Genomic DNA, 25,889 nt, shown 5'->3' with positions numbered 1-25,889 from the left:
ACCTAATTTATTTGAATAATCCAATACGAGGCAACCCTCTCACGTTCCCTCGCTCTTTGGGAGCTTTGTAAACTACAGGGCCCCGGCCTCAGTCTCAGAGTCTGGTAGGCTCCACTGCCCCACACCACGGTTCTGCTATGTGCAGAGTAGCAGTTCTTATTTCTAGTATTTAGTTCATTTATTCATCCTATATGATGCATCTATTGCTGCATCTGGTGGTTTTAGTTTAAGTTTCTGGAGCCCCAACCAGACTCTGAAGCATAGCCATCATGGTGTGAAAGGTCCCTTGAAAACAACCGAGGGACCGGAAGCCCCATCCTTCTCTTTGCACCCAAAGTACATGGCTGTGCTAGAGCCTGGTCCCAGCACTCAATTCTTCTTTTTCTTTTTTTAATGCCAGAACACAACTGTGGCTAAAAAGACAAAAGGGTAAACCATAAAACTGATCCTTTCTTCTGTCAAAAAGGTAAAGACTGGTTTCCTGCTTATAATTAAAATATGAATAATAAGGACAATAATTACCCACCTATATGAAGTCCAAAGCAAGTAAAGACCAGCAGCCTCAGCATCATCTGGAAGATTCTCGGAAATATAAAATCTTGGGTGTTCCATACCCACTGAGTCACAATCTACATTTTAACCAGATCCCCAGGTGATTTTATGCACGGTAAAGTTTGAGATGTCCCGGCTTAGAAAAACATAGGCATCACAAGTGCTTGAACAACAAAGGTGAGCAATATTAAATCATCCTGATTTTACAGGTAGAACTGTGGGAAGGTGGCACCATGCGAAAGACAGAGGACTGTGTCTGAGGTAAGGCAGCTTGGGTTTTCTGTGATGACTCACTTGCTTCAGGATGGCAGGCAAGTCTCTTGGTATCGTGTTTTCTCAGTTGTAAAATGAGGATAAAAATACTACTGTAAGAAACTCATATAAAGATTCAATGTGGTAATAGTCACCTTGTGGAAAGGATTAACTAACTGGATGAAATCAGAGTCCCTGCATCTAACACGTCTTGTTAAGGGCTGTCATGGCTAGGGGGACCACACATGCAGGTGGGCCTCACAGTTCCAGGTTAGGATTATTGCTCCAGTATCATCAATAATAGCACCCCTCTTCCTTCCTAAAAGTGCTTTGGCTTGGACAATAGGTTACATCATTGTCCCGGTAACAACTAACTTCCTTGAGAGCTTCATATGAGTCAAACATGGCTAGTTGTGCAGAAGGTGTAAACACCTTCCCCAAAGGAAGGAAGGTGTTTACTGGATTCTGGGGATAGACACAAGCTATGCCATGGGTTGACCAAACACAGGAACAAAACTGTTAAAATAATAGCTTTTCTGTTATATTTAAAAAGCACATTTTTGGAAGGTTTCAGAATATCATCAAAAAATGCAAATGTTTTAGGGAACTTGGCATTACTTTAATTCTCTGAATGTTTCCCCATGAGCTCAACTTGTAAGCATGTAACCTCGTACATTTGCCAGACATTTTCTATCACTTCACAATCTCACCAGTCTAATTTAAATAATGTCTTGTTAAAAGTTTTGGCATCAAATTCTTCCAGAGCCAAGTCACTGTGATAAAATATTTTATTTATGGCAGTTTAGAAAATTTATTATGGTAAAAGCTGCATAAATATTAAAAGTTAAGACATTCTCTGGTACAAATCCTTGTTATGGTAATAAATTCAATTCTTTCCGAAGTGAAGAACCCCTACTATTGATATCCTTTTGGAACATGTTGGATTTAATGACATAGTTGAGACATGGTCATTCAGAACAAGAAAAGCCTTCAGAGGCAGAAAGCCGAACATCAAAGCTGTCCAGGCTACAAGTCAGCAGCTTCAATTTTGCAGCTTGATGCCATACCACCCCAAGCACTAAATCTCTGTGCGTGTCTATAATGGGAAAACAACTGGATTCAGCATGTATCAACTAGTCTGTTTTGCTATTTTCCCGTAATCCAGATGGCACATAATCAATATAATGAAAAAGCTGCCTAGTCCCAAAGAGACAAAAATCTCAGATCTAAATCCACAGGAAATAACATTGCTTTTAACTTCCATGACTTGTAGTGGTGTTTTCTGACAAACTAAGATGACATAAGAAAAAAAGAACCTTTAGAAATGTTTACATGTTATCACAGACTCACTGATGATTCAGAGAAACAGACAGAAGTATTTTGACTTTTACAGAGTTCAGTTAAACATTTTAAGGTGTGATAAAAAAATTCCAATAATATCGTGTTCACAGTTTGCATACATAACTAAATTTGACAGACTAGAGTTTTTGAGGTAAATATGGAGGCATTAATTTTTAACTTCTAAATTTGCATTTTTATTTTATATAAAAGAGCAGAAAAGTCCCAGACAAGTTCAGTGACTGATCGGAGGTTGACTGTGTGTGCTGGAGGGGCCAGGGTCAGACCCGTCTCTGCCTCCCAGTTCAATGTTCTTGTCTAGACATAATTGAGAAGCATTAAAGCTGAAAATAAGAAAAGTTTCAAAACAACTTAAACCTGCCAAGACTAATCTAGTTCCAGTTGCACTATAATTTTTACCTTCAATCCTTGTTCATATCTCCTGAGAGAGAGTGACAAGAGAAGATTTATTACAAGTCTATCTGTCTCCTTGGAAATAGATCTTAAGCAATTTTAGCCTTGGGCTGACTTTCACAAACTAAGGGAACAAACAAAATCTTATAATGATGCAGCAGAGAACAGTTCTAAAATGAAAGCACTAGAATTCTACTGTTCTAAGAATAACACTTACAATGGAAATAGGTCTGTGATTTTCTGAGACCTACTGTAAAAGAAGTATAAACCATTTCCTACCATAGTAAAAACTGGAAAGAGAAAACATCCATATGTTATAATATTGATTTTAGCAACTGACAGAACTTTATGGAAGCTGTGATGTGAAACTAATAGGTCTATTAACAGATCACAGATAGAAACTAAGAGACCAACCCCCATGTTACTATTTTGTGACCTATGGGCAAATTACTTAACCTAAGTCAGTTTTTATAAAGTGTGGATAACCATGTACCTACTTCATTGCTAGATATGATTAAATGAGATAAATATATAAAATAATAAATGTTCATTCCTATTATTTATTGTTTGATAAATATTTTGTGAGAAAGAGCAACAAGCATTTTATGGGTGGCTAATGGACAAAATTGTACAAAAACTGTAGGTTCTCTCAAAAATCAAATGGCTATATTTTTCTTTTTTAAAAAGATTTTATTTATTCATTTGCGAGAGAGAGAGAGCACAAGCAAGCAGAGGGGCAGAAGGACAAACAGACTCCCCTCAGAGTGGGGAGCCTGACATGGAGCTTGATCCCCCGACCCTGAGATCATGACCTAAGCCAAAGCCAGATGCTCCCCTGACTGAGCAATCCAGCACCCCTATATTTTTTTTTTTAAAGACTTTATCTTTAAGTCATCTCTATCCCCAACATGGGGCTCAAACTCACAAACCCAAGATCAAGTGTCGCATGCTCTATTGAGTGAGCCAGCCAGGCGTCCCTCATAGGACTATTTAATGATCAGCGATGTATCTAGGGTTGCAAAATTATCAGAAAAAAACAGACTTTAAGATGGAGCATTATAAAGATTATGAGAATACATGAGGAAGAAAGGAATCGTTCACTGGGAAAATTTAACATCTCTGTATGTTTATGCCTCTAAAAAAATATACTCAAAATACATGGAGTAAAAAAAGATAGAAAAATGTGTAAGGCAGTGAAAATACTGGGTATGATGCCATAATGATGGATACCTGCCATTATATATCTGTCCAGACTCACAGGATGTACAATGCCAAGAGTGAACTAATGTAAACTTTGGACTTGGGTGATGATGATATGTCAGTGCAGGTTCATCAACTGTAACAAACGTACCACCCTGCTGGGGGATGTTGATAAGGGGGGAGACTACACCTGTGTGGGGGCAGGGGTATATGGGAAATCTTTATACCATCTCCTCAGCATTGCTGTGAACCAAAAACTGCTCTAAATAAAGTCCTAATTAAAAAAAAGAAAAAACAAAAGGTAAAACTAAGGTGAAAAAATTATCTATCCATCATCCTGGAAGATGATTCCACGTCTTAATTTTTGCTAGTTCAAAAAATTAAAAAATCTAAACAACACAATTAAAAGATTGACTTAACAACAGACTTGTATGCAACCCCAGACCCAACGATTAGAAAACACACAATGTACTCAAGCAGAAACAAAAAACTGACAGCTCACTAAGCCATAAAATACCAACAACCTACAAAGAATCAATACTGGGTAGACTAATTAGATATTAATAAGAAAAAGTTAAATAACTCCTCTGCACAGTTTAAAACTTTTAAACTATATTCTAACAACTCAGGGATCAAAGGGGAAATTACAATGGAAATCAGCAACATTAGAAATATTTTCTATTAAAAGCATGGCATGCAACTAAAGCACTGCATCAGCACAATTTAAAATTATAGCATTAAAATTCAAACAGATATGTTAGGTAATACTGAAATTGAATTAGTTCAGTGTCCACCTTAATTGAGGGATACAAACAAAGAAGGAGGAAGGAGAGAATAATAATAAAAACAGAAACTAAGTGAACTAAAACAAACAAAATAAAGAGAATAAACAAAATGTGCATTAGTTCTTTGAAAATGCTAAAAAGACACACAAACTTCTGCCAAGATTAATAGAGTAAAAATGAGAGGTCGATATTAGGAATGAAAAGGATATAACTACACATTTAACAGGATTTGAAGGATAAAAGAATGCTATAAATAACTTTATGCCAATAAACCTGAAATCTTGGATTAAATGGGTAAATTTCTAGAAAATTATAACTTAGCAAAGCTTACTTAAGAAGAAAAGAAGGCCCAAAGACTCCTGGGACTATTAAGGAATTAGTCATTTAAAAAAATCTTCCCACAGAGAAAATAATAGACCCTGAATGATTTTATAGATGAATTCTGACAAAGTTTCAAGAAACCAATCATTACAAATTGTATAAAAGCACTTCTAAGGAACAGAAGGAAAAAAAAAAGGAGCATTCGGAAACTCATTTACAAAATGGTATGTTCTTAATAATAACAAAGCAAAGAACAAGAGGACAAAGAAAAATCACAAGCCAGGGGCTCCTGGGTGGCTCAGTCGGTTAAGCATCTGCCTTTGGCTCAGGTCATGATCCCAGGGTCCTGGGATCGAGTCCCGCATCAGGCTCCCTGCTCATCTGGGAGCCTGCCTCTCCCTCTCCCTCTGTTGCTCCCCCTGCTTGTGCTCTGACAAATAAATAAATAAAATCTTTAAAAAAAGAAAAAAAGAAAAATCACAAGCCGGTCTCTCATAAATACAGATGCAAAAGTCCTCTGTATAAAAACATTAGCAAACTGAAGCCAGTGCTGTGTTAAAAATAATAATAATTTAGGACTAAGCCTATCTAATCCTGCAATGCAAAAATGGTTTAACATTTAACATCAATGTTCACTACATTAAGAGATTAAAGGAAAAGAACAGCCCAATTACCTGAAAAGATGCACACACACACAAAATCTGATAAAACGCAATACCCACTAGTGATTAAAAAAAAAAAGTAACTAGAAATAGGAGGCAATTTCCTTTTCCTGAGATCTCCACCAAATCTACAACAAATATCTTTCTTTATGGTATGACAGTGAAAACATTTCCTTTAGAAATCAGGATAAAGGCAAATAATGCCCATACCATAGCTTCTATTCAACACTGTCCTGGAGATTCTGTTAAGTCAAATAAGGCAAGAAAGAGAAATAAAAAGTATAGGGGTTGAAAAGGAAAAATAAAATTGTCATTTTTGCAGCAGAAGTAACTGGTTAAAAAAAGGTTACAAATTCTACCAATAAGTTACTCAAAATAAAAAGAAAGTTTAGCAAAGTGTCTGGAAATAAAATCTATATACAAAAAAGGATAAATAGCTCCTTTAACACTAGCAACAAATAATTAGAAAATATAATTTAAAAAAATATACTATTTATAATAGTATCAAAAAGGTAGGGCATCTAAGACTAAGTGCAGCAAAAGTTGAGCCTTAGGAAAAAAATTTAAAATTTTATTAAAAGACTTAAAACACCTAACAAATGGAGAAATATATCACAGTCATGCATTGGAAGATCAATATGTAGAGATATCAGTTTTCTCCAAATTGATCTATAGATTTAATAATCCCAACCAAACTCTTCTGTTCTTTTATATATAGGTAAGTTAGTTCTAAATGTGTATGAATGAACACAAAAACCCAAGAATAGACAAGAAATTTTTGAAGAACAAATGAAGGAAGCCTTGGTGAAGCTGCTGTAATAAAACAGCATAGTATCAGGGCAAACAACATAAACAATGAAATAAAAGAAAAATCCCATAAACAGATTATTGCATATAATGGGTACATGCTTCATGATGGATCACTGGAGAAAGAATAAATGGTGCTGGGATGATGGCTATCCATAGAGAAGAAAGGAAATTGGATTCTACCTTATACTAAACACAGAAGTTACAACTTGATTATAGAGACCTAAAAATAAAAAGCATTAAAACTTTCAGAAGAAAACAGAAGAATATCTTTATGGCTTTTAAGGAAACAAATGTTTCTCAAATAAGATCTACAAAGTACTAACTATAAAAAAAAGATTGCTCAATTCAACAATGTTAAAATGAAGGAATTAAATCCATCAAAAGATAACATAAAGAAAGTGAAAAGACAAGCCATAAACTGAAACACAGGATTATTGTTCTAACACATCAAGAAGGGGGAGAAATCAGTAAGAAAAAAGTAAATCACCACATAGAAAAATGCACATAAGACAGACAGACACCTGACGGAAAACAAAAATGAACAATAAAAACATAAAAAGTTGTTCAACGTTAAAAGTAGCCAGGGAACACGGTTGCCAATTAAGGCCACAAGAGCATTGCATTTTTTAACTACAAAATTGGCAAAATCCAAACTCTGTCAATATCAGATGTTGATGAGGATGTGGTATGATGGAAACTACTGTTGGGAGGAGGGCAAATAAGTACAAATATTTTGAAAAGCAATTTGGCATTATCACATAAACTTAAAAACACACATCCCCTAAAAATCCAGAATTCTAGTCTTCCACATGAATATAAAGGGTATAAAAATGCTCACAGAAGAATTGTGTGAACTAGTAAGAAACCGGAAGAAGCCATGTGCCCAATGAAAGGAGAATAACTTCAGAAATTATGGAATGTTACACTGAATTGGAAATAAATACACTGCAGCTATGTGCACCCCTGATGAACTTCAGGCATATAACTGGAAAAAGCAAATCACAGATTATAAACAGTATAATACCACTTTTGTACAGCTCAGATCAAAACTAAACACCAATATATTGCTTATGAATAAATAACTCATGTGGCAAAAAATATTTTTAAGCAAAAATTAGTAAGAATTCAGGGCTGTCCTTTTTTCCAGAGAGGAGCATATGGTAATGTTTTACTTTTTAAGTTGGATGGAGGTTTCACAGCTGTTCATCCTACAAATGTTATTTTGCAACATTAAGTATTAAATTAAAAGTTTATTACTTTCAGAGGCATTTCCTTTCTAATTACTCATGAGAAGAATCTACTGAACTGAAACCAGTTTCATTATAATCCCTATCCACTATTACCAGTACCATTGGTTTTTTTTCTGGAATGACATAGAACAATTACACTTTCTACTCTGACATGGCATCCTTCAGATATTATACAACACACTGCAGTTTCTTTTTTCTAGTCTTACACCATTCCTAGTATGAGATGGTTTCTAATTTTATACTAATGCAGCAGGCCACTCCTCAAATGTTTTCTAGCTCAAAAATGTTACTGCAGAACATGGCATCCCACACTGAACAAAAATACTCAAGTACGAACTGAAATACACTCGGTTTGCTGCCTGCTCCATATAATATGCAGAGGGGGTATTGTAGGAAAAAATGGAAACAATGCAAGTGTGTGTGGGGGGGGAGTAAGGGAGTTTAGAGATTATTGGTTGGAAACTATGGACAAAAGGGGACAGAGGCAGATAGTGCTGAAGGGAAATAGGGTTGTGTGATATTGTGATATAAGAAATATATATTTGATCTTCATCCCTGCCTGTATATTAACAATGAGAAAAACTCTGGATACTCCAAATAATCTAAGAGTCAGAGACAGCCTAGTTTCCTCATGCGAATATATAGGGATGAGAGTCAAGCATCAGGCTTTTAGACTACATTATGGAAGTGCTTAGCATTTTTACCTTTGGGATAGGGGCTAAGACTATCTTATTTCCTTGAATCCAGGAATGCAATAATTGTTAAAAAAGAAAAAAATATATATACTTGTGATTTTATAATAGATGGGGAGGGGGCCATTAAATAAATAAATAGATCGCTAACAAGAGATGTTTCAAAATTACTAAAATAAGAAAAAAAAAGTTTTATCATCTACTAAAATTAACTCAAAATGAATCAAAGACCTAAACATAAGACTTAAAAACTATAAAACTCTTAGAAAAAAACATACGGGAAAAGCTTCATAACATCACATCTGGCAATGATTTCATGGATAGGACACCAAAAGCACAGCCAACATAAGAAAAAACTGTACATTGAAGGACACAATCAACAGACTGAAAAGGCAACCCACAGAATGGGAGAAAATACTTGCAAATCATATATCTGATAAGGGATTAACATTAAGAATACATAAAGAACTCCTACAACCCCCAACCAAAAAAGCAGACAACCCAATTATGATATGAGCAAAAGACTTGAACTGACACTTCTTTGAAGATATCCAAATGGTCAAAAAGCGCATAAAAAGATGTTCAACATCACTAGTCATTAGGCAAATGAAAATCAAAACCACAATGAGACACGACCTCACGCCCATTAGGATGGCTACTATCAAAAAATCAGAAAATAACAAGTGTTGACGAGGATGTGGAGAAATTGGAACCTGTGCTCAACAGTGCACAAAGTAGGAATGTAAAATGATGCAGCCACTGTGGAGAACTCTATAGTGAGTGGTTCCTCAAAATATTGAAAATGGAATTTCTGTAAGATCCAGCAATCTCACTTCTTGGTATATATGCAAAGGAACTGAAAACAGAGACTCAAGCAGGTATTTTTAAACCCATGTTCCCAGAAGCATTATTCACAATAGTCAAAAGGCGGAAGCAACCCAAGCATCCATCAATGGATGAAGAGACACACAAAATGTAACCTATGCATTTCAATGGAATGTTATTCAGCCTTTAAAAAGAAGGAAACTCTGAGTGAGGCTACAACATGATGAGCCTTAAAAACATTATGCCAAGTTACAAAAGGGCAAATACTGCAGGATTCCACTGATACGAGGTACCTGGAGTAGTTGAATTCGTAGAGACAGAAGGTAGAAAGTTTGTTGCCAGGGGCCAGGGGAGAAGAACTGGGGAGTTGTTTAACAGAGACAGAACTTCAGTTTTGTAAGATGAAGAGAGTCCTAGAGATGGATGGTGAGGATGGGAGCAAAAAATAAGAATGTACTTCATACCACTGACTGGCACACTAAAACATGGTTCAGATGGTAACTTTTACAGTATTTTTAGTACAACTAAAAATAAGTTGCATCTTACAATGTTTAAGGGAGAATAAGGATCATGCTTCCAAAAGCGTGGGGCCACCTGCAGATAATTGTCCACTTACTGCGAGCAACTGGAAAGGGGTTAAGCTCAAGGTGGGAAGCAAGAAGCACTAAGAAGAGAAGTGAGACAGTAACCTTCAGTTCCTCAGACGGCACAGGTCCTTAACGTAGCCTGAGCCGTAAGGAGAGTGGTGGGGAAACCAGACTGTGGATTCAGGTTCAGTCTACCATGTCCAAAAACCTTGGTAGCCATGAGCCGCTACCAAGTCTGTACTCCTCCTCTACTTGAGTTATTAATTTTAAGATTAATTGACAAGAAACTCCACTTCAGCTTTGATGTTGTAGCTTGTCAAGACAGTTTTGAATCTGAAATGAGCACCTCTGGCATTTGTTATCTCTGACAGCTGTACAGCCCCTGCAAATCTGATAAGCATACTTCTCATTCCTTGACCACAAGGAATTCATTGGCTATGCCATGCTCTAGCTCAGATAAAAAACCTGTAGGTGTTAATAAGTCACTGATATATTATCCTTACTCTGAGAGTTCTCTGGAATATACCACATGATGGAGAAAAAAAAAAAAATCCTTTCCTAATATGTAGCAGAATAGGAAATGAAGCATAAAGATGCAACCCTGTTATTCTTATGGGCTTTAATGTCATTTATTTACAAAGCCTTGGATTTTAGGGAATTAACTCCTTGTCCTTAAGGCTAGAACTGCCCTTAAAATGAAATCATCTAGCCACTTGGTATCTTAATTAGTGACAAGAAGAGGCAAGCCCTTTGTGAAACTCAAGGCATTTACACGTTCCTTGCCTTCTGGCACTCTTTCTGTTCTCCATATGATCGCAAAATTATTTTAAATTCTTTAGAGACTGTGTCTGCAAGTCCCTTTAGCCCACTGGACATGGCTTGTGAGTCTGAAACTTGAATTAATTCAAAGCAGCTTACTGCTTCTTTCCTGTTTCATTTAGTTTGAAGTGCATTTTTGGATTTAATATTGTTTTCTTGAAACTCTCTTGTTCAAAAATGGCTCTTCTTCTGGAAGAATGCCATAATAAAATAAGAATTGTCCTCTTTTGGGACATTACACTATCCTCCAAGCAGTGGCTCTTGTCTTTCTTTGCTCTTTTGATTGTTCTGTAAATAGATAACATTTTTAAAACTGACTTTAGGCCAAGAGTTAACTTTTTAGCTTTAAGTATTACTCTTGAGAGGCTCATGGCGCGTTCCTTAGTAACTCTGACCTCTCTGTGTTCTCCTCACTGTTCAGATCCCCTTAGCAATCTAAGCTCCTCAGACAGCTTCTTTCCTGGTGATGCTGCTTCTTCAGATGCCTCCTGCTTTTCTCTCACGGGCCATACTTTAACCGCCAACTCTATGCCAATTACCCCCATAGGTTGCAGGTTCTATTTGATTCTGGATTTCAGAGTTGTATTACTAACGGCCCCATGGATACAGCCATGTGTCTTCCTTCCTCAAACTTGGACCTCTTCCAGAATTCTCTCTTCATAGAGCATCTATCTTTGATTCCCCTCTCTCACCTCTCTTATCCAACTAGCCTCAAATCCTTCCAATGAAGTCTCCAGTAGCTCCTGAACTCTGGTTCTCCAGGCCCCCCACAGCCAATGCCTTCATTCTGGCCCTCACCATCGCTTCACTACATATTTGCAAGCCTTCACTTAAGCCCTGCTCAGGGCTGCGCGAGGACACAAGTTCAAAGATGGAACCCAGGGAAGCTGTCTGCCAAAGGCTAAGAAAATGGGTTGGGGAAGAGTTGTTTGAGAGCCAGGAGGACCAGACACAACTCCCAAGAGGAAGTGTGATAGCAAGGTTCAAGTGTAGACACTGCCAAGAAAAATGAGTCAAGTCACAAACGGTGGTCTAGTAAATGAGCTGGGATTAAAAAGTGTGTAGGGGCAAGAGGACTGCAGAGACTGGGAGCGAATCCTAGAAACTAGAACATTCCAGTGTTTTTTTCTGTCTCCCCTTTCTCCTCCTTCTGCTCTTGCCACTACCAGCATCTTGCCCATGGTCTCAGATTTTTCCATGACTTTACAGGCTTTTCCTCTGGCTGGAATAACCTTGTCTTTAGCTCTGTCTTAGTTCCCCTGAGATTTAAAGACCTTGAGTGTTAGAATGTTGTCTCATTTACTCCTGGCTGTTTCTCAGATGCTGAGAACAGTGCCTGGTACATAATAAAAACTCAGTAACTACTTCCTGACTGAAGGACGTATGTATGTCCTTCTTGTTCTCCATAACTATATTTTAATGAGATGGAAAGAGGCCGCTGAGAGCTGACTGGCCCCCTTTACATATTTTTTCCAAACCTGGCTCCTCCAGCATGTCCTGCATGAAGCCTCTCCCGGCACCCCCGGCAAAGTTCACAGGACTCTCCTTCACAGTCCTGTGCACCATGGGTGTAGCTCTGCCCCAACATGCGGCGTGCTCTGCTCCCCTACAACAGATGCAGGGGGGCAGGGGAGCAAGCACAAAAGGAGGGACTTAATCAGGTATTCCTGATCATTCCCAAACCCCAAAATGTGAACCCCTGGGCAGTTTGTGCTATTATTCGATGGCTTGTGTTTCTGTTATTGGCCGGGTTATCTCTGCGGTTTAATGGACACCTGGACAATTGATCACCAATATCTCAATTCTGTCACCTTAATAACAGATAGATTATGATGAAGACCCAGTCAGATTAGTTAGCCAGAAACTCCTCTGTTATTCTACAGTTGACAAGAACAGTTAGATGAAATCAAGCCCAAAAATCAGAAATGACCAAATCACATTAGAAAAAGGGTCACACAAAAGGTGGGTTTGGTGCTTTTTCTGACTCCATCATTCCTTCATTTATAATTTCTTTTAGCACTTCTTATGTGCTGTGGGATTCTAAGTGCTAAGGATCCAAAGATGACTATAATTTCACACCTGCACTCAAGGAGGTACTGTCTAAGGGGGGAAACACTAACCTATGTGATATTATATAATCACAGTTCTCCGAGAAGGGAAAGAAGATCTTTCATAAAGTACATGTGGACAGTACACTGCACTATGTCGACAGTCATGGTTACGGTTAACTCGTTATAAGAGATCTCTCATTGTCTTCCTACTTTACAAAATTTTAAAATCTTTAAACTTCCACTCTAAATCCAACTATTGAAATCGAAACCCTAAAGCTGAGGAATTTTCAGACCTCTTGTGCAAGGCATGATGGGAAAATATGGCCAGGCCATTCAGTTTTACAAAACAACAGAAAATTTTAGACCAAGAGAACAAATACTCAGAAGCATAAACGGAAGAAGGAAGACCACTGGCTTTTTTGAAGTGAGGCAGGTTTGAAGGCCTGTTCTACAGAGTCCGCTCACTTCCCCTCTGGAAAACAGGAACGAAGCACTTCCCTCAGGGCATGGTGGTGAGGACTAAATGGGCGAGGACGTAGCATAGAATACAGAGCAGCTACCTGTCAACACTGTGATCCTACTGGCTGGCAAAAAAATAAAATAAAATAAAAATAAGGTGGAAGGATTCTGGCACTGAGAGAGGGTGACAGTTCTGAGGAGCTCCACATTACGCGGCGGGCCAGGAAAGCTGACCGCCATCACGCAGAGGACGGCACCGCGGTAGTGCTCTCCCTTACCTGCCCGGTCTGATAATGTCTGGCAAACTGGGTAACCACTCGATAGTCATTTGCAAAGTACTCCATCAGAACAGACGGAACCTCAGCAAAGTCAGTAGGGCACCTGGTCCCTAAAATGGGGGGAAAAGAAAAAAAAAGTTGGCATGAATCAAATCAACATATTTATCTTACCTTTTATGTACTCCTTTAAAACTTATTTGGACTTCTGATGAACTACGATAAGATTTAATTCATTAAATCGGTATTTTACTTCTATAAAATTATTGTGCATATTTGCAGAGAAGTTTATTATAATCCCATATATTTTCCTATATATCAAAAGTAAAACAAAATATTTGCACAGCTGGATAAAACACCTTGTAAAGCAATGGCTCACACCCTCTACAAACAAATCCATCCTTGGCTATGCTGGGCTATACACGAGACACAAATTAAAACATTTTTACAATTAATATACCATTTATATTAATTCACCGAATTCTCTCACCAAATGCTTTTATCCTTCACGTTTTTGTTTGTTTATTCTATTCCTTATGCTGTACTTTTCATCTCCATGACTTACTTATTTTATAACTGGAAGTTAATACCTCTTAATCCCCTTCTCCTATTTCACCCATCTTCCCATGCCCTCCCCTCTGGCAACCACCAGTTTGTTCTTTGTATTTAAAAATCTGGTGGTTTTTTGGGGTTTTTTTTTTTGTCTGTTCATTTGTTTTTTAGATTCCACAAATAAGTGAAATCATCTGGTATTTGTCTTGCTCTGTCTGACTTATTTCACTTAGCATATTACCCTCTAGCTCCATCCATGTTGTTGCAAATGGCAAGTTCTCATTCTTTATAGCTGAGTACTACTCCATAGTATAAACATATATGACTTCTTCTTTATCCATACCCTTCATTTGTTTTAAAAGTACCTTTTTAAAAACCATTGTTTCTTATAATAAAGTCAATGCAAAGAAAGCAGTATTTTAAACTTAAAATAACTTAAAGCAACAAATCTTGTAAGAACTTTTTGGTGACATTTTATGATTCTGTCCAGCTCATCTCTAGTCTTTTCAAATATCTTCTTCTCCCTCAAAATACTATTATACAAAGTTAGTTAATAAATCACTAAATGAAAGCAATGTAGCAGGTGGTCTTAAAGCTGACCATATAGGATAGTGAGCTTAAGACTCAGAGATGAGACAACTAAGAGGAAACTCTACAATATAATATCATCAAATATGGCCACATACCAGCATGAAAGACTGTCATTTTAAACAGGGGGAAAGAATAGGAAAATATTTTTCAACATGCCTTAATATGTATTCTAAGTGATTTTGGAGAAAAAGAGGCAATATTCCTTCACTTACTCACTATGTCAGTAGGGCACCTGGTCCCTAAAATGGGGGGAAAAGAAAAAGTTGAAGCCAAAAACTTCAGTTCCATATAAAATATGATAAAATGTAAAAGTGCAAACTCAGAAGACAAGTGAGACAGTCCTCAGTCAGAACTGTTAGCAAGGAAGCAGAAAAATGTCAGATGATCAGGCTGCATAACAACTAGAAGGACAAGGGGAGGCAACTTGCAATAAATGACCACCTGACAATGTTAACAGGTAAGATTTTCTAAATAAAGAGCTTTTTGTTCCAATTGAAAATAAAACACATGTTTTTAAAAGATGGTTGTTAAACAGAAGTCCTCTCTTCGTGGCTCACCAGTGACGTGTTGGTAACGAGTACGTCCCAGCATAGAATGCATGGCATGTCCCATTTCGTGGAAGAGATTTTCCATCATTCCAGGAGTTAATAAAGTTGGTGAATTCCTTGAGGAATGGGGAAGATTCAGCATAAGAACTACAACTGGGAGCTGATAGTCTCCATCTTCTTTTAACCTGCCTCCACGGATTGTAAAATGACAATCCTGGAAGAATCAGAAAACATAACCGGAGAAGAAAGTATTAGGTGACCTGAAGAATAAAATAGTCTTAATGAATATAAAATTACACCAAGACTTCTCAGTTCAAATTTACCTTAACTCTATTCTTCTATTTAGTTATAGACACTTTTTCCTAACATTTTTTATTTTGCTAAAACCTTAAGTTTTTTAAAACACCTGTACTACCTTGTGCTTGTGCTGATTCATTCATTCATTCACTCCAAAAATATGTATTGAGGTGATGCTATGCCAGCTTAGATCCACATGCTCAACTGTACACAAGTAAGTGGGAAGGGGACAGACACTGAGCTACTGTGGGGAGGGACACTAATGTTTACTGAACCCCTTCTGTGTTGGGCAATGAAGTGGGAGACACTTCTCATATCTATTGTCTTTATCACTCAGAAGCAATGAACTCTATCACAAAGGGAGGAATTTGGAGTGACTTTCTCTAACAGGCTGAGATTCTCATACATTGTATCACTTATTCTTCACAATAACCCCTGAGGCAGCTCTCTTATTGTTCAGATGGGGAAACTGAAACAGTCTTGGAAACACTGAGTCACATAAAGTCACATAAAGCATCACCTGATGTGGTTTGTCTGCTCGCTGGAAGAAATCACAGTAAATATACCCCAATAATCCTTCAGATTCATGAACAACAGCCTGGAAAAAAATTACATTTAGCGGTGAATGAAGCCATCAGAAACTCTAAAAGTGGAAAAACATCCCTAACAAGAATCTAAATATAAAACATCCATAGCCATAACTATAGACATTTTATTACTTTCTACACCCCACATGACCTAGAAATAGATTCTATTGTCCCCTCATCTCTCAGAAGATTCTGATTTGGGGATTCTGTCCAGGAGAGGAAACCGTCCTCATTTGAGCCCTTTGTCCCAAATGCCAGTGCCCCACGACGCCAAGACCAAACCCAGCTCCTCAGACTGTTCACAAACCTCCCCATACACTTGGGAACAAGTGCTGGCTCCGACAATTCTAGATCTAACTATTACAATGTAGACATATGCCCCAAAATGCTAACCCTTGAATTCAGATACAACAGAAGGTTGCTTCTGGCTTCAGGTGAAGATCAGTAACATCATTATTTATGCTCCTCCCTCAAACTGGGCCTATAAAAGATACACAGCTTATGAAGAGCTCAACAGCTGGCCTCCAGCTTGCCTCCTTTGTCTTGTCACAACTTGAGGATTCTGCCACAGAGAACCTCAGCTTCATGCATTACAACTTCGTGTAGGCCATCTATTCATTAGTTCAACAAGTATCTCTTAAGCCCCAAGCAGGTGCTTGGAATGTATCAAGGCATTCAGATACCAGCAGTGAACAAAACTGGCAAAGAGCGCTGCCCAAGGGGGGCCCACACCCCGTAGCGGGGGAAACCTGGTGGGCTCACACTCTGCAATGGGGGAAGCTTTCCATTACTTGCATGTTGTCCTTTCACTCTTACCAGTTTTTCTTTCACTGTATCTCTGCACTCTATCAGTCCCCACGACTTTGTGAAGTACATAATGCACAGATACTCAGGTAATCAGTGCGGGGATAAAGTGTGCTCCTACTCTAGCCTTTCAGTTCTATCACCATGCCTATTCCACTCTCACAGAACACAGTCAGGAGACAATCAGAAAGCTTTCTTTCCTTGAAATACAGTGAACAGAGTACAGTGTGGTACGCATATAGGCAGAAAGTAAAACAGAATAACAACAACACAAAGCCTTTGTGAGAGATAAGTCAATAAATCCTCATAATCTTATCAAGAAAAAATAAACAGGGGCGCCTGGGTGGCTCAGTCGTTAAGCGTCTGCCTTCGGCTCAGGTCATGGTCCCAGGGTCCTGGGATCGAGTCCCACATCGGGCTCCCTGCTCCGCGGGAAGCCTGCTTCTCCCTCTCCCACTCCCCCTGCTTGTGTTCCCTCTCTCACTGTGTCTCTCTCTGTCAAATAAATAAAATCTTAAAAAAAAAAAAAGAAAAACATACTGATATCTCAAATAAAGTGGGCCCTAATAGGAGAAGGGGTAGACGCCAGGCTTGAGGTAACATTAGAACATGGGATATAAATCAATATATTATGCAAATAATAAGCTCCTACAAGATGGGAAGGGGGTTGAAAAAAAAAAGAAACGTGACAGATGCAATGAATTCTGGAATTAACCAAAAGGGACACTGCACACTGCAGGAATATGAAAAGTAATGACAAATTTCTCTTTAACAAGAATTTGTCAGCATAAAAAGATTCAACTTTCTGTCAAGTCCTTAAAAAAATTTCTTTCAGAGAATTCACTCTGCTATTATATGTTCCTATCAGTTGGAGGGAACAACTGATTTTAAAGAAAAATGTTTTTTTATAAATGAGAAGCGGTGACCCGGACTTTTCATGAAACAGAAATAAGGTGAGACATGCTCCATCAGGGCAAAGCTGCCCTGAAGATAAAACTGCTATTAACTCGATTTCCAAACCCAAGAGATAAGGGAGTGCAACTCCACACTAACTGAATGCTTACCAGTTTGCGAACATCTTCACACCATACCTCTCCTTTTGCAGGCTGCTCTGCATATAACGTAATTCCTAACAGTTTGGTAAACAAAATATTTAGGCCTTCCATGCATGCTCCAAGGGAGAAAAATGGGCAATATAAACTGGGCTCAATATTATACCTAAAAGAAAGAAAAGAGGTTCAATAACATTTTTGTTTACTTCAATTTCTTAAGTTCAGTTAACTCTTCATTTAAAATTTAGGATCATGGTAGCTAAAAAAAGGACTGAAAACAAAAAGGTACATCTCTATCTTTTGAGGGGTTTTCAGAGGAAAGGCAGTCTAATTACTCTTAGTAGTAACAGTAGTAAGTAGTACTTCTTAGTAGTAAGAGTAATATCAGTAATGAGTAATTAAGATAGACACACCATTCCCTAAACTTCATCCTTTTCAGGTTATTTACTTGCACTGACTTAATTAAATCCGTCTATCTCAATTACCCACACCATACACACAATCCTTTATGCATACCTACAGACAGAATCTGACCAGTGTGAGCTATAATGAAATATGTTCTATTCTAAAAAATTGTGACTTATATCACATAAATAGTAAACAAACTCAAGTCCTGAGGCATACTAAGTGAATTTAAATCCTATCTCTAGTAAAATATTTGTTAATGGAAAAAGTCTCTGTAACATAAACCATCAGATCTTAATTCATCTGTTTTACAGTTATATACCTTAAATGAAGCATAACATAATGGCAAGATTAATTATTCTTCATTCAAAAATGGCTTTTTATGTCCTCTTCCAACATAAGCCAAAGCACATCCAGAATATGTGATGTGAATGGTCACTTCTGAGTCATTAGGTCAGGCAAACTTTATGACCACAGCTAGAAAGAATGGCTCTAGAATAACAGTAGGTGCTTATTCTATTTCTACTCTCTGGAATTAACAAAATACATACTTATGGTGACAGAAGGTAGCTACACTTGTGAAGAGCATAGCATTACATATAAACTTGTCGAATCACTATGTTGTACACCTGAAACTACCATAACATTGTGTGTCAACTATACTTCAAGAAAAATTAAAATAAAAACAAAATACATATAAACTTTCACACAGAACACAAACGTATTTTTGTTACTAAATGGACGACTGGATTTAGTGAGCATGTATAAATTATACCACAAAAGAGATTTCGACTATAGAAATCCACAAGTTTACAACTTAATTCCTGATCCATTTTTCATAAAAACAGAATCTCACTGGTGAAAGACACATCACTTCTTCAGTGTCCTCGCTCATTAATTCATATACTTGTGCAGGCTGTCAATAAACCTGCTGCTTGCTGGAGGTAAGGAATGAGAGGAGTGTCTGTCTCTAAAGAGCTCACTGTGAAGGAGGCGGAGAGGTGGACAGACAACTCTGGTCTCCCTAGCCTGGGGCGGCAGCAGAGTAGCTGCTAGAGACACGGTCAGAGGACTGAATGAAGGACACAGACAGCGGGACACCAAGAGAGTGTGATGACTTCACTTGTGGAAGAGAGGGTAGAAACAGTAAGGGGTCGCAGAAAGGAATTCAAAAACGGGAGTCTGCTGGGTGGGGTGGGGATGAGGAATGAAGGCAGGGAGAAGTAATAAGGGAATTCCAGGGAGAAGCAACAGTGTGAAGTCATGAAACAGCCTGGAAACTTCTAAACCAGTGGCTAAACACGAGCCAGTTCATGATGCAGGGGATCAACAGGAAAAGAGAGGGAGGGGAGTCTAGACACACATGGGCAGGGTCCAGAGAACTGAGGGCTTCAGACATAAACCTGAAGGATTGGGATTTCATATTATAGGCATGTGGTCTCTCAACTTTTTGATTATGTACCCCAATCATTAAAAGAATTTTTAAGTATTCAACCTTAATATATGTATATTTATAAATTATATTCATGTGTTGTTGTTCTACTATATTTCAAAACAAAAAAAGGATACATTTTTACAAGTTGAAATAAAAATAAATCTAAACAGAATTTTTAATGCAGTATGTTCACTCTCAGTGGATTGTTTACAGATTGGGAAACATGAGAAACTGCTTTTGTAGGCAACAGAGAAGCAATCTGATGCTTTCTGGAACACTGCAAGGTTGACAGTATGGAGGGAGGAATGCAGGAGAGGCAGGGAGAGCAGACGGTAAACTGGGGTCTGAACATAAGCAAAGGCAGTGAATCAAGAATGAGGAGGCAGATATCAATTTGTCTTTCCTTGAGATGGAAATGTTTTGGGACTGGTGAGAAAGAATAGTCTAGAATAACACACAGGTTTCTGGCTTGAGCCAGATGGGTGGGATGGCAGAGTCATTTAATCAGAGCACTACACAGGGAAAAAGAAAGAAGGGAGGGTGGGTATGTCTGTGGGAGAAGAAAGGAGGGTGGGGTGCAGTTGTGAGAGAAGGATAGAGGAGTCACAGAAAATAAATTCAATTCTGGAGACACTGACTGTGAAGTGCCCATAAGATGTCAGACACTCAGTTAAGACTGAGGCTTCATTGCTCAGGTTTTAGTTAAAGCTGTAGAAGGAGATTGGGGAAGGGCGATGCAGTGTGAGAAGAGGGTCAGCAGCAGATCTTCCAGATGAAGAGATAAAAAGGAAGACAGAGAAGAAAAGTCAGAGCTGTTAGGGCACGAAAGAAAGGGACATCATGGGAAAGAGGGCAAAAATGTGTTGTAAAAACAGGAAATAATGGAGGCTTCTGGTGTCTGTTCTGACATATAAGGAGCCTGGAAGGCATTATTCCATCCTAACAACAAGTAAAATGCTCAACAAACTAAAAATCAAAACTCTTCTTATATCCAGCAGAGAACTGAAATCACAGAGCAAATTGCTGCCCCCGCAAATATAAAGACAAGCAGGCAAATACAGAGAATCACAATTTACAGAACTCTCCAGTACGGACTAGCACTAAGGTAGGAAAATTTAAACTACAATTGACAAATTGGAGGCTCAGTTTGGCCAAATCTGAGAGTTGAAAACTCCAGGGAAGCCCAGTTTAAGGGGGGAGGGGGGTCCCCACATTTTTATGAGTTTTACCTCCAGTAGCTCTACCAGGTTCTCACAGTAAAGATGGAGAAAAATTCTCCCAGTGCTTCCAGCAGGGGGAAAGAAAAAACAGCCATTTTGAAATACACCAGAACATTCTGTTATTCTTAACAAGGCTGCCCTCAAAAGAAACTATCTTACCAGAGCCTAACTTACCTAGAAGAAAAGAAATACCCAACCCAATCCCTGTCTCATCAAAGCAGGGAAGGCGAACTGAAAAGCACTTGCAAAAGTCAGAGCTGAGGGGCACAGGCTCTGTAACAGACTGAGGCCTAATCACAGGACTTTAGAATGCATCCCTCCCACCCTCCCCTCACCACCACAGCAACAGGGGTTCTGTAAAACAGGAGAAAACAACTGAAAACTGCACCTCTCAGATCTTATGTTAAGTAGAAGTCTCCACAGAAACCCAAATACAACATCAGAGACATAAATAAATAAGAAAGGTTTAGCCTCCAACACCACAGCTACTGCAAAAGTAAACACAGCCTAACTAACTCCCAGCCAGTGAGTACTTCATGTCCAACTTTCACACCAATTTCAAGTTACAATAAAAGACAAGAACCACAGTCTTAAGAAACAGAACAAGCATCAGAACCAGATTCATGTATGTTAGAGATGGTAGAATAACCAGATCGAGAATTCAGAAACAACTATGATTAACATGCCAATAGTTCTAAGGAAATACACAAGATTCATGGGTAATGTAAACAGAGAGAGGGAAACTATAAAAAAGAATCAAAGGAAATGCTCATCAGTAGACTGGACATGACCGAGGAAACTATCAGTGAGCTTGAAGACATAATAAGTTAATAAAAACTTCCAAGAGTATGATGCAAAGAGAGAAAAGAATGAAAAAGAAGAGAAGACCCATAGAATTGTGGAGTAATTACAAAAGACGTACATGTAATGGGAATTACAGAAGGAGAATAGAGAGAGAAAGGAACAGAAGAAATATTTGAAGTAATAATGGCTGAGAACTTTCCAAATGAAGGACAAACACCAAACAGGGCAGAAAACACACTTGGGAGTATCATATTTCAACTGCAGAAAATCAAAGACAAGGAAAAAAATCTCCAAAGAAGATGGAGGGGGAAAAAAATCACCTTACCTGTAGAGGAGCAAGAATAAGAATTATATCTGTGTTCTCTTCAGAAACTATGCAATAGAGAAGAGTGTGGTAGGAAATACTTAAAGCATTGAAATAAAAAACCCACAAACCTAGAATTCTGTTTCCAGCAAAATTATCCTTCAATGGTGGAGAAATAGACTTTCTTGGACAAAAATTGAGGGAATTTCTCACTGGTAGACCTGACTTGCAAGAAATGCTAAAAACAGGGGTGCATGGGTGGCTCTGTCATTAAGCGTCTGCCTTCGGCTCAGGTCATGATCCCAGGGTCCTGGGATCGAGCCCCGCATCAGGCTCCCTGCTCAGCAGGAAGCCTGCTTCTCCCTCTCCCACTCCCCCTGCTTGTGTTCCCTCTCTCACTGTCTCTCTCTCTCTGTCAAATAAATAAATAAAGTCTTAAAAAAAAAAGAAATGCTAAAAACAGTTCAAGAAGAAGGAAAATGATGGATGTCAGAAACTTGGATCTATGTAAAGAAAGCAAGAGTGCTAGAGAAGTAATAAATGGAAGATATAAAAGCAAATCTTTTTATTTCATGATGTAATGCATAACAGCTTCTTCACAATAATAATAGTGACAATGTACGAGGCGATTATAGTTTATAGATAAGTGAAATGCAGGACAGCAATGTTATGAGGGACTGAAAAGAAGCATATGCACAACCATGAAGCAGTGCAGTATTATTTGAGGTGGACTTACAGTGTAAATGTCAGGATAAATACTTAAAAATTGGAAAAAAGGGAGGAGGAAAAACTGAAATCATATAAAAAACTCAAAACCATAAGGCAGAAAAAAGAAAGGTAGAAGACAATTAAAGAAAAGGGAGGAAGAGTAAGAGCAAAGAACAGAAATATGTGTTATTCATACATGGTGATATGGCAGATATTAACCCAATTATATAACTAATCACTTTAAACATCAATGGTCTAGATATAACAATTAAAATACCAGAGAATGTCAGCAAAGTTGAGAAAAACAAGACCCAATTATGTGTTGTCTATAAGAAATTAATTTTAATTGTAAAAATACAGATAGATTAAAAGTAAAGGGATGGAGAAGGATATACCATGCCAACACTAAGCAACAGAAAGTTGGAGTAGCTACATTAATTTCAATCAGAGCAGACTTCCGAGAAAAGAAAGTAATCAGGGATGAAGATGGGCATTACATAGTGATAAAGGGGTCAATTCTCCAAGAAGACATAACAATCCTTACTGTCCATAAAACCCTTAATGATTTTAACAGGACATCAAATACATGAGGCAAAAACTGACAGAAATACAAGAAGAAACAGATGAATCCAGTATTATAGTTGGAGACTTCACCATCCACCTGTCAGAAATGTAGATCCAAGAGGCAGAAAATCAGTAAGGACATGTTGAACTGAACAGCACCATCAATTAACTGAATATAACAGACATCTAGGCAATGTTTATCCAGCAACAGTGGCATACACATTCTTCTGAAGATCACAAGGAATCTTACTCAAGAGAGACCACATTGTGGGAAATTAAATACATCTTAACAATTTAAAAGAACAGATATTGGGGCGCCTGGGTGGCTCTGTCGTTGAGCGTCTGCCTTCGGCTCAGGTCATGATCCCGGGGTCCTGGGATCAAGTCCCACATCAGGCTCCCTGCTCGGCGGGAAGCCTGCTTCTCCCTCTCCCACTCCCCCTGCTTGTGTTCCTGCTCTCGCTGTCTCTCTCTCTGTCAAATAAATAAATAAAATCTTTAAAAAATAAAAAAAATTAAAAAAAAAGAGAACAGATATCATACAATGAATGCTCTCAGACCACAATTGGATTAATCTAGAAATCAATAACAGAAAGATAGCTGGAAAATCCCAAAATATTTAGAGATTAAACAATACACTCCTCATTAACACATGGATAAAAGAAGGCTCAAGGAAAATTTTTTAATATTTTGGTCAAAATGAAAATGAAAATACAACTTATATAAATCTGTGGGATGCAATGAAAGCAATGCTTACAAGAATATTCAAAGCAGTTAATGCATATATTAGAAAAGAAGAAAGATCTAAAGACAATAATTTAAGCTTATACCTTAGGAAACTAGACAAAGAAGAACAAATTAAATCCAAAGTAATGAGAAGAAAAACATATTTTTAAAATTAGAGAAGCAGCCAATAAAATTGAATAAAAAAATTAATAGAAAAAAATAATAAAACCAAAAGCTGATTCCTTGAAAATATCAAGATTATTTGTAAACCTCTATCCAGGTTAACTAAGAGGAAGAGAGAGAGAGAAGACAAATTACTAATATCAGAAATAAGAGAGAGGATATACCACTATTGATAAAATGGGCATCAAAGGAAGATAAAGGAATATTATGACAACTTGATGCTCGCAGATTTGATAACCTACATGAAATGGATCAATTCCTGGAAAGACACAATCTACGAAAACTCATGCAAGAAGAAATACACAATCTAAGTTGGCCTATATCTACTGAAGAAGTTGAATCAATAATTAATAACCTTCCAAAACAGAAAACACCAGGCCCAGATGGATTCACTGGTGTATTCTACCCAACTTAAGGAACAAATTATACCAATTCTTTACAATCTTTTCCAGAAAATAGAAGCGAAAGCTTCCTAATTCACTCTATGAGGCCAGCATTACCTTAACAAAAACCAAATACACAGCAGGAGAGGAAAACTACAGACTAATATCTCTCATGAACACAAATGCAAAAATATTTTTTCAAGAAAATATCAGCAAATCAAATTGTTTTATACACAATTATAATTATAAACAATTATACACCATGACCAACTGAAATTTATTCCAGATATGCAAAGCAGGTTCAACTTTTAAAAATCAATTAATGAAATCTACCACATTGAGAGACTAAAAAGGAAAAATCATATGACCATATCAACAGATTCAGAAAAAACATCTGAAAAAATCCAACACACATTCAGATAAAAATTCTCAGCAAACAAGGAATAGAGGGGAACTTCCTCACTTGATAAGAACACTTACAGAAAACTTGCACTAAACATCATACTTAGTGGTGAGAAAACTAGATGCTTTCCTGCAAAGATCAGGGACAAGGCAAGGATATTTCTTCTCACTACTCAAGGCAAGGATGTTTCTTCTCACTACTCCTATTCAATATCGCGCTGGAGGATCTAGCTAATGCAATAAGACAAGAAAAGGAAATAAAAGTTTTAGAGATAAAGAAAGAAAGAAAACTGCTTTTGTTCACAAATGACATCTTTATCTAGAAAACTTCCCAAAGAACTAACAAACTCCTGGAACTAATAAGCAATTATAACACAGTTGCAAGATACAAATTTAATATGCAAAAATCAATTCCTTTCTTATATACCAACAATAAACACTGACATTTGGAATTATAAATACAATATCATTTATATTAACAGCAGGAAAAAAAAAAAAAAAAACTACCCTGAAATATTTAGGTATAAATCTTTTAAAAACATGTTTGACAATTAGAACATCCATTCATAATGTAAAAACTCTCAACAAAGTAGATTTAGAGAAAGCATACCTCAACATAATAAAGGGTATATATGAAAAACCCATAGCTAACATTATCCTCAAGGGTGAAAAACTGAGAGCTTTTTCCTCTAAGATTAGGAATAAGACAAAGGTGCCCATTCTCATTACTATTCAACATTGTACTGGAAGTCCTAGCCATAGCAATCAGATAAGAATAAGAAATGAAAAGCATCCAAATTGGTAAGGAAGAAGTAAAACTTTCACTATTTACAAATGATATGATATTATATAAGAAAACCCTAAGGACTCCACCAAAAAGACTGCTAGAATTGATAAATGAATTCAGTAAAGTCACAGGATACAAAACTAATATACATAAATCTGTTGCATTTCTATACACTAATAATAAAGTAGCAGAAAGAGAAAGTAATAAAATAATTCCATTTACAATTGTATCAAAAACAAGATACC

The 25,889-nt window shown here is 37.5% G+C and overlaps 1 protein-coding gene across 3 annotated transcripts in view; it reads right to left on the bottom strand.

Moving 5' to 3' along the window:
* The window catches only part of MIPEP (mitochondrial intermediate peptidase), a 190,280-nt gene that overhangs the window by 101,109 nt on the left and 63,282 nt on the right, over window positions 1–25,889 (bottom strand). For all 3 annotated transcript variants that reach the window (XM_045869192.2, XM_045869193.2, XM_045869191.3), the window contains exons 11-14: window positions 17,736–17,889; window positions 15,801–15,878; window positions 14,993–15,197; window positions 13,296–13,405 (exon numbers count right to left, since the gene is read on the bottom strand). In XM_045869192.2, the coding sequence (XP_045725148.1) occupies window positions 13,296–13,405; window positions 14,993–15,197; window positions 15,801–15,878; window positions 17,736–17,889 (547 nt within the window). The remainder of the gene's footprint in view (window positions 1–13,295; window positions 13,406–14,992; window positions 15,198–15,800; window positions 15,879–17,735; window positions 17,890–25,889) is intronic.

This window comes from Mirounga angustirostris, unplaced genomic scaffold (genome assembly GCF_029215605.1).
Source record: "Mirounga angustirostris isolate CCGP_5_RB_7025 unplaced genomic scaffold, mMirAng1.0.hap1 SCAF_3, whole genome shotgun sequence".
Taxonomy (NCBI): Eukaryota; Metazoa; Chordata; class Mammalia; order Carnivora; family Phocidae; genus Mirounga; species Mirounga angustirostris.
The sequence above is the reverse complement of the archived record's forward strand: the minus strand, read 5'-3'. Positions and strand labels throughout refer to the sequence as shown.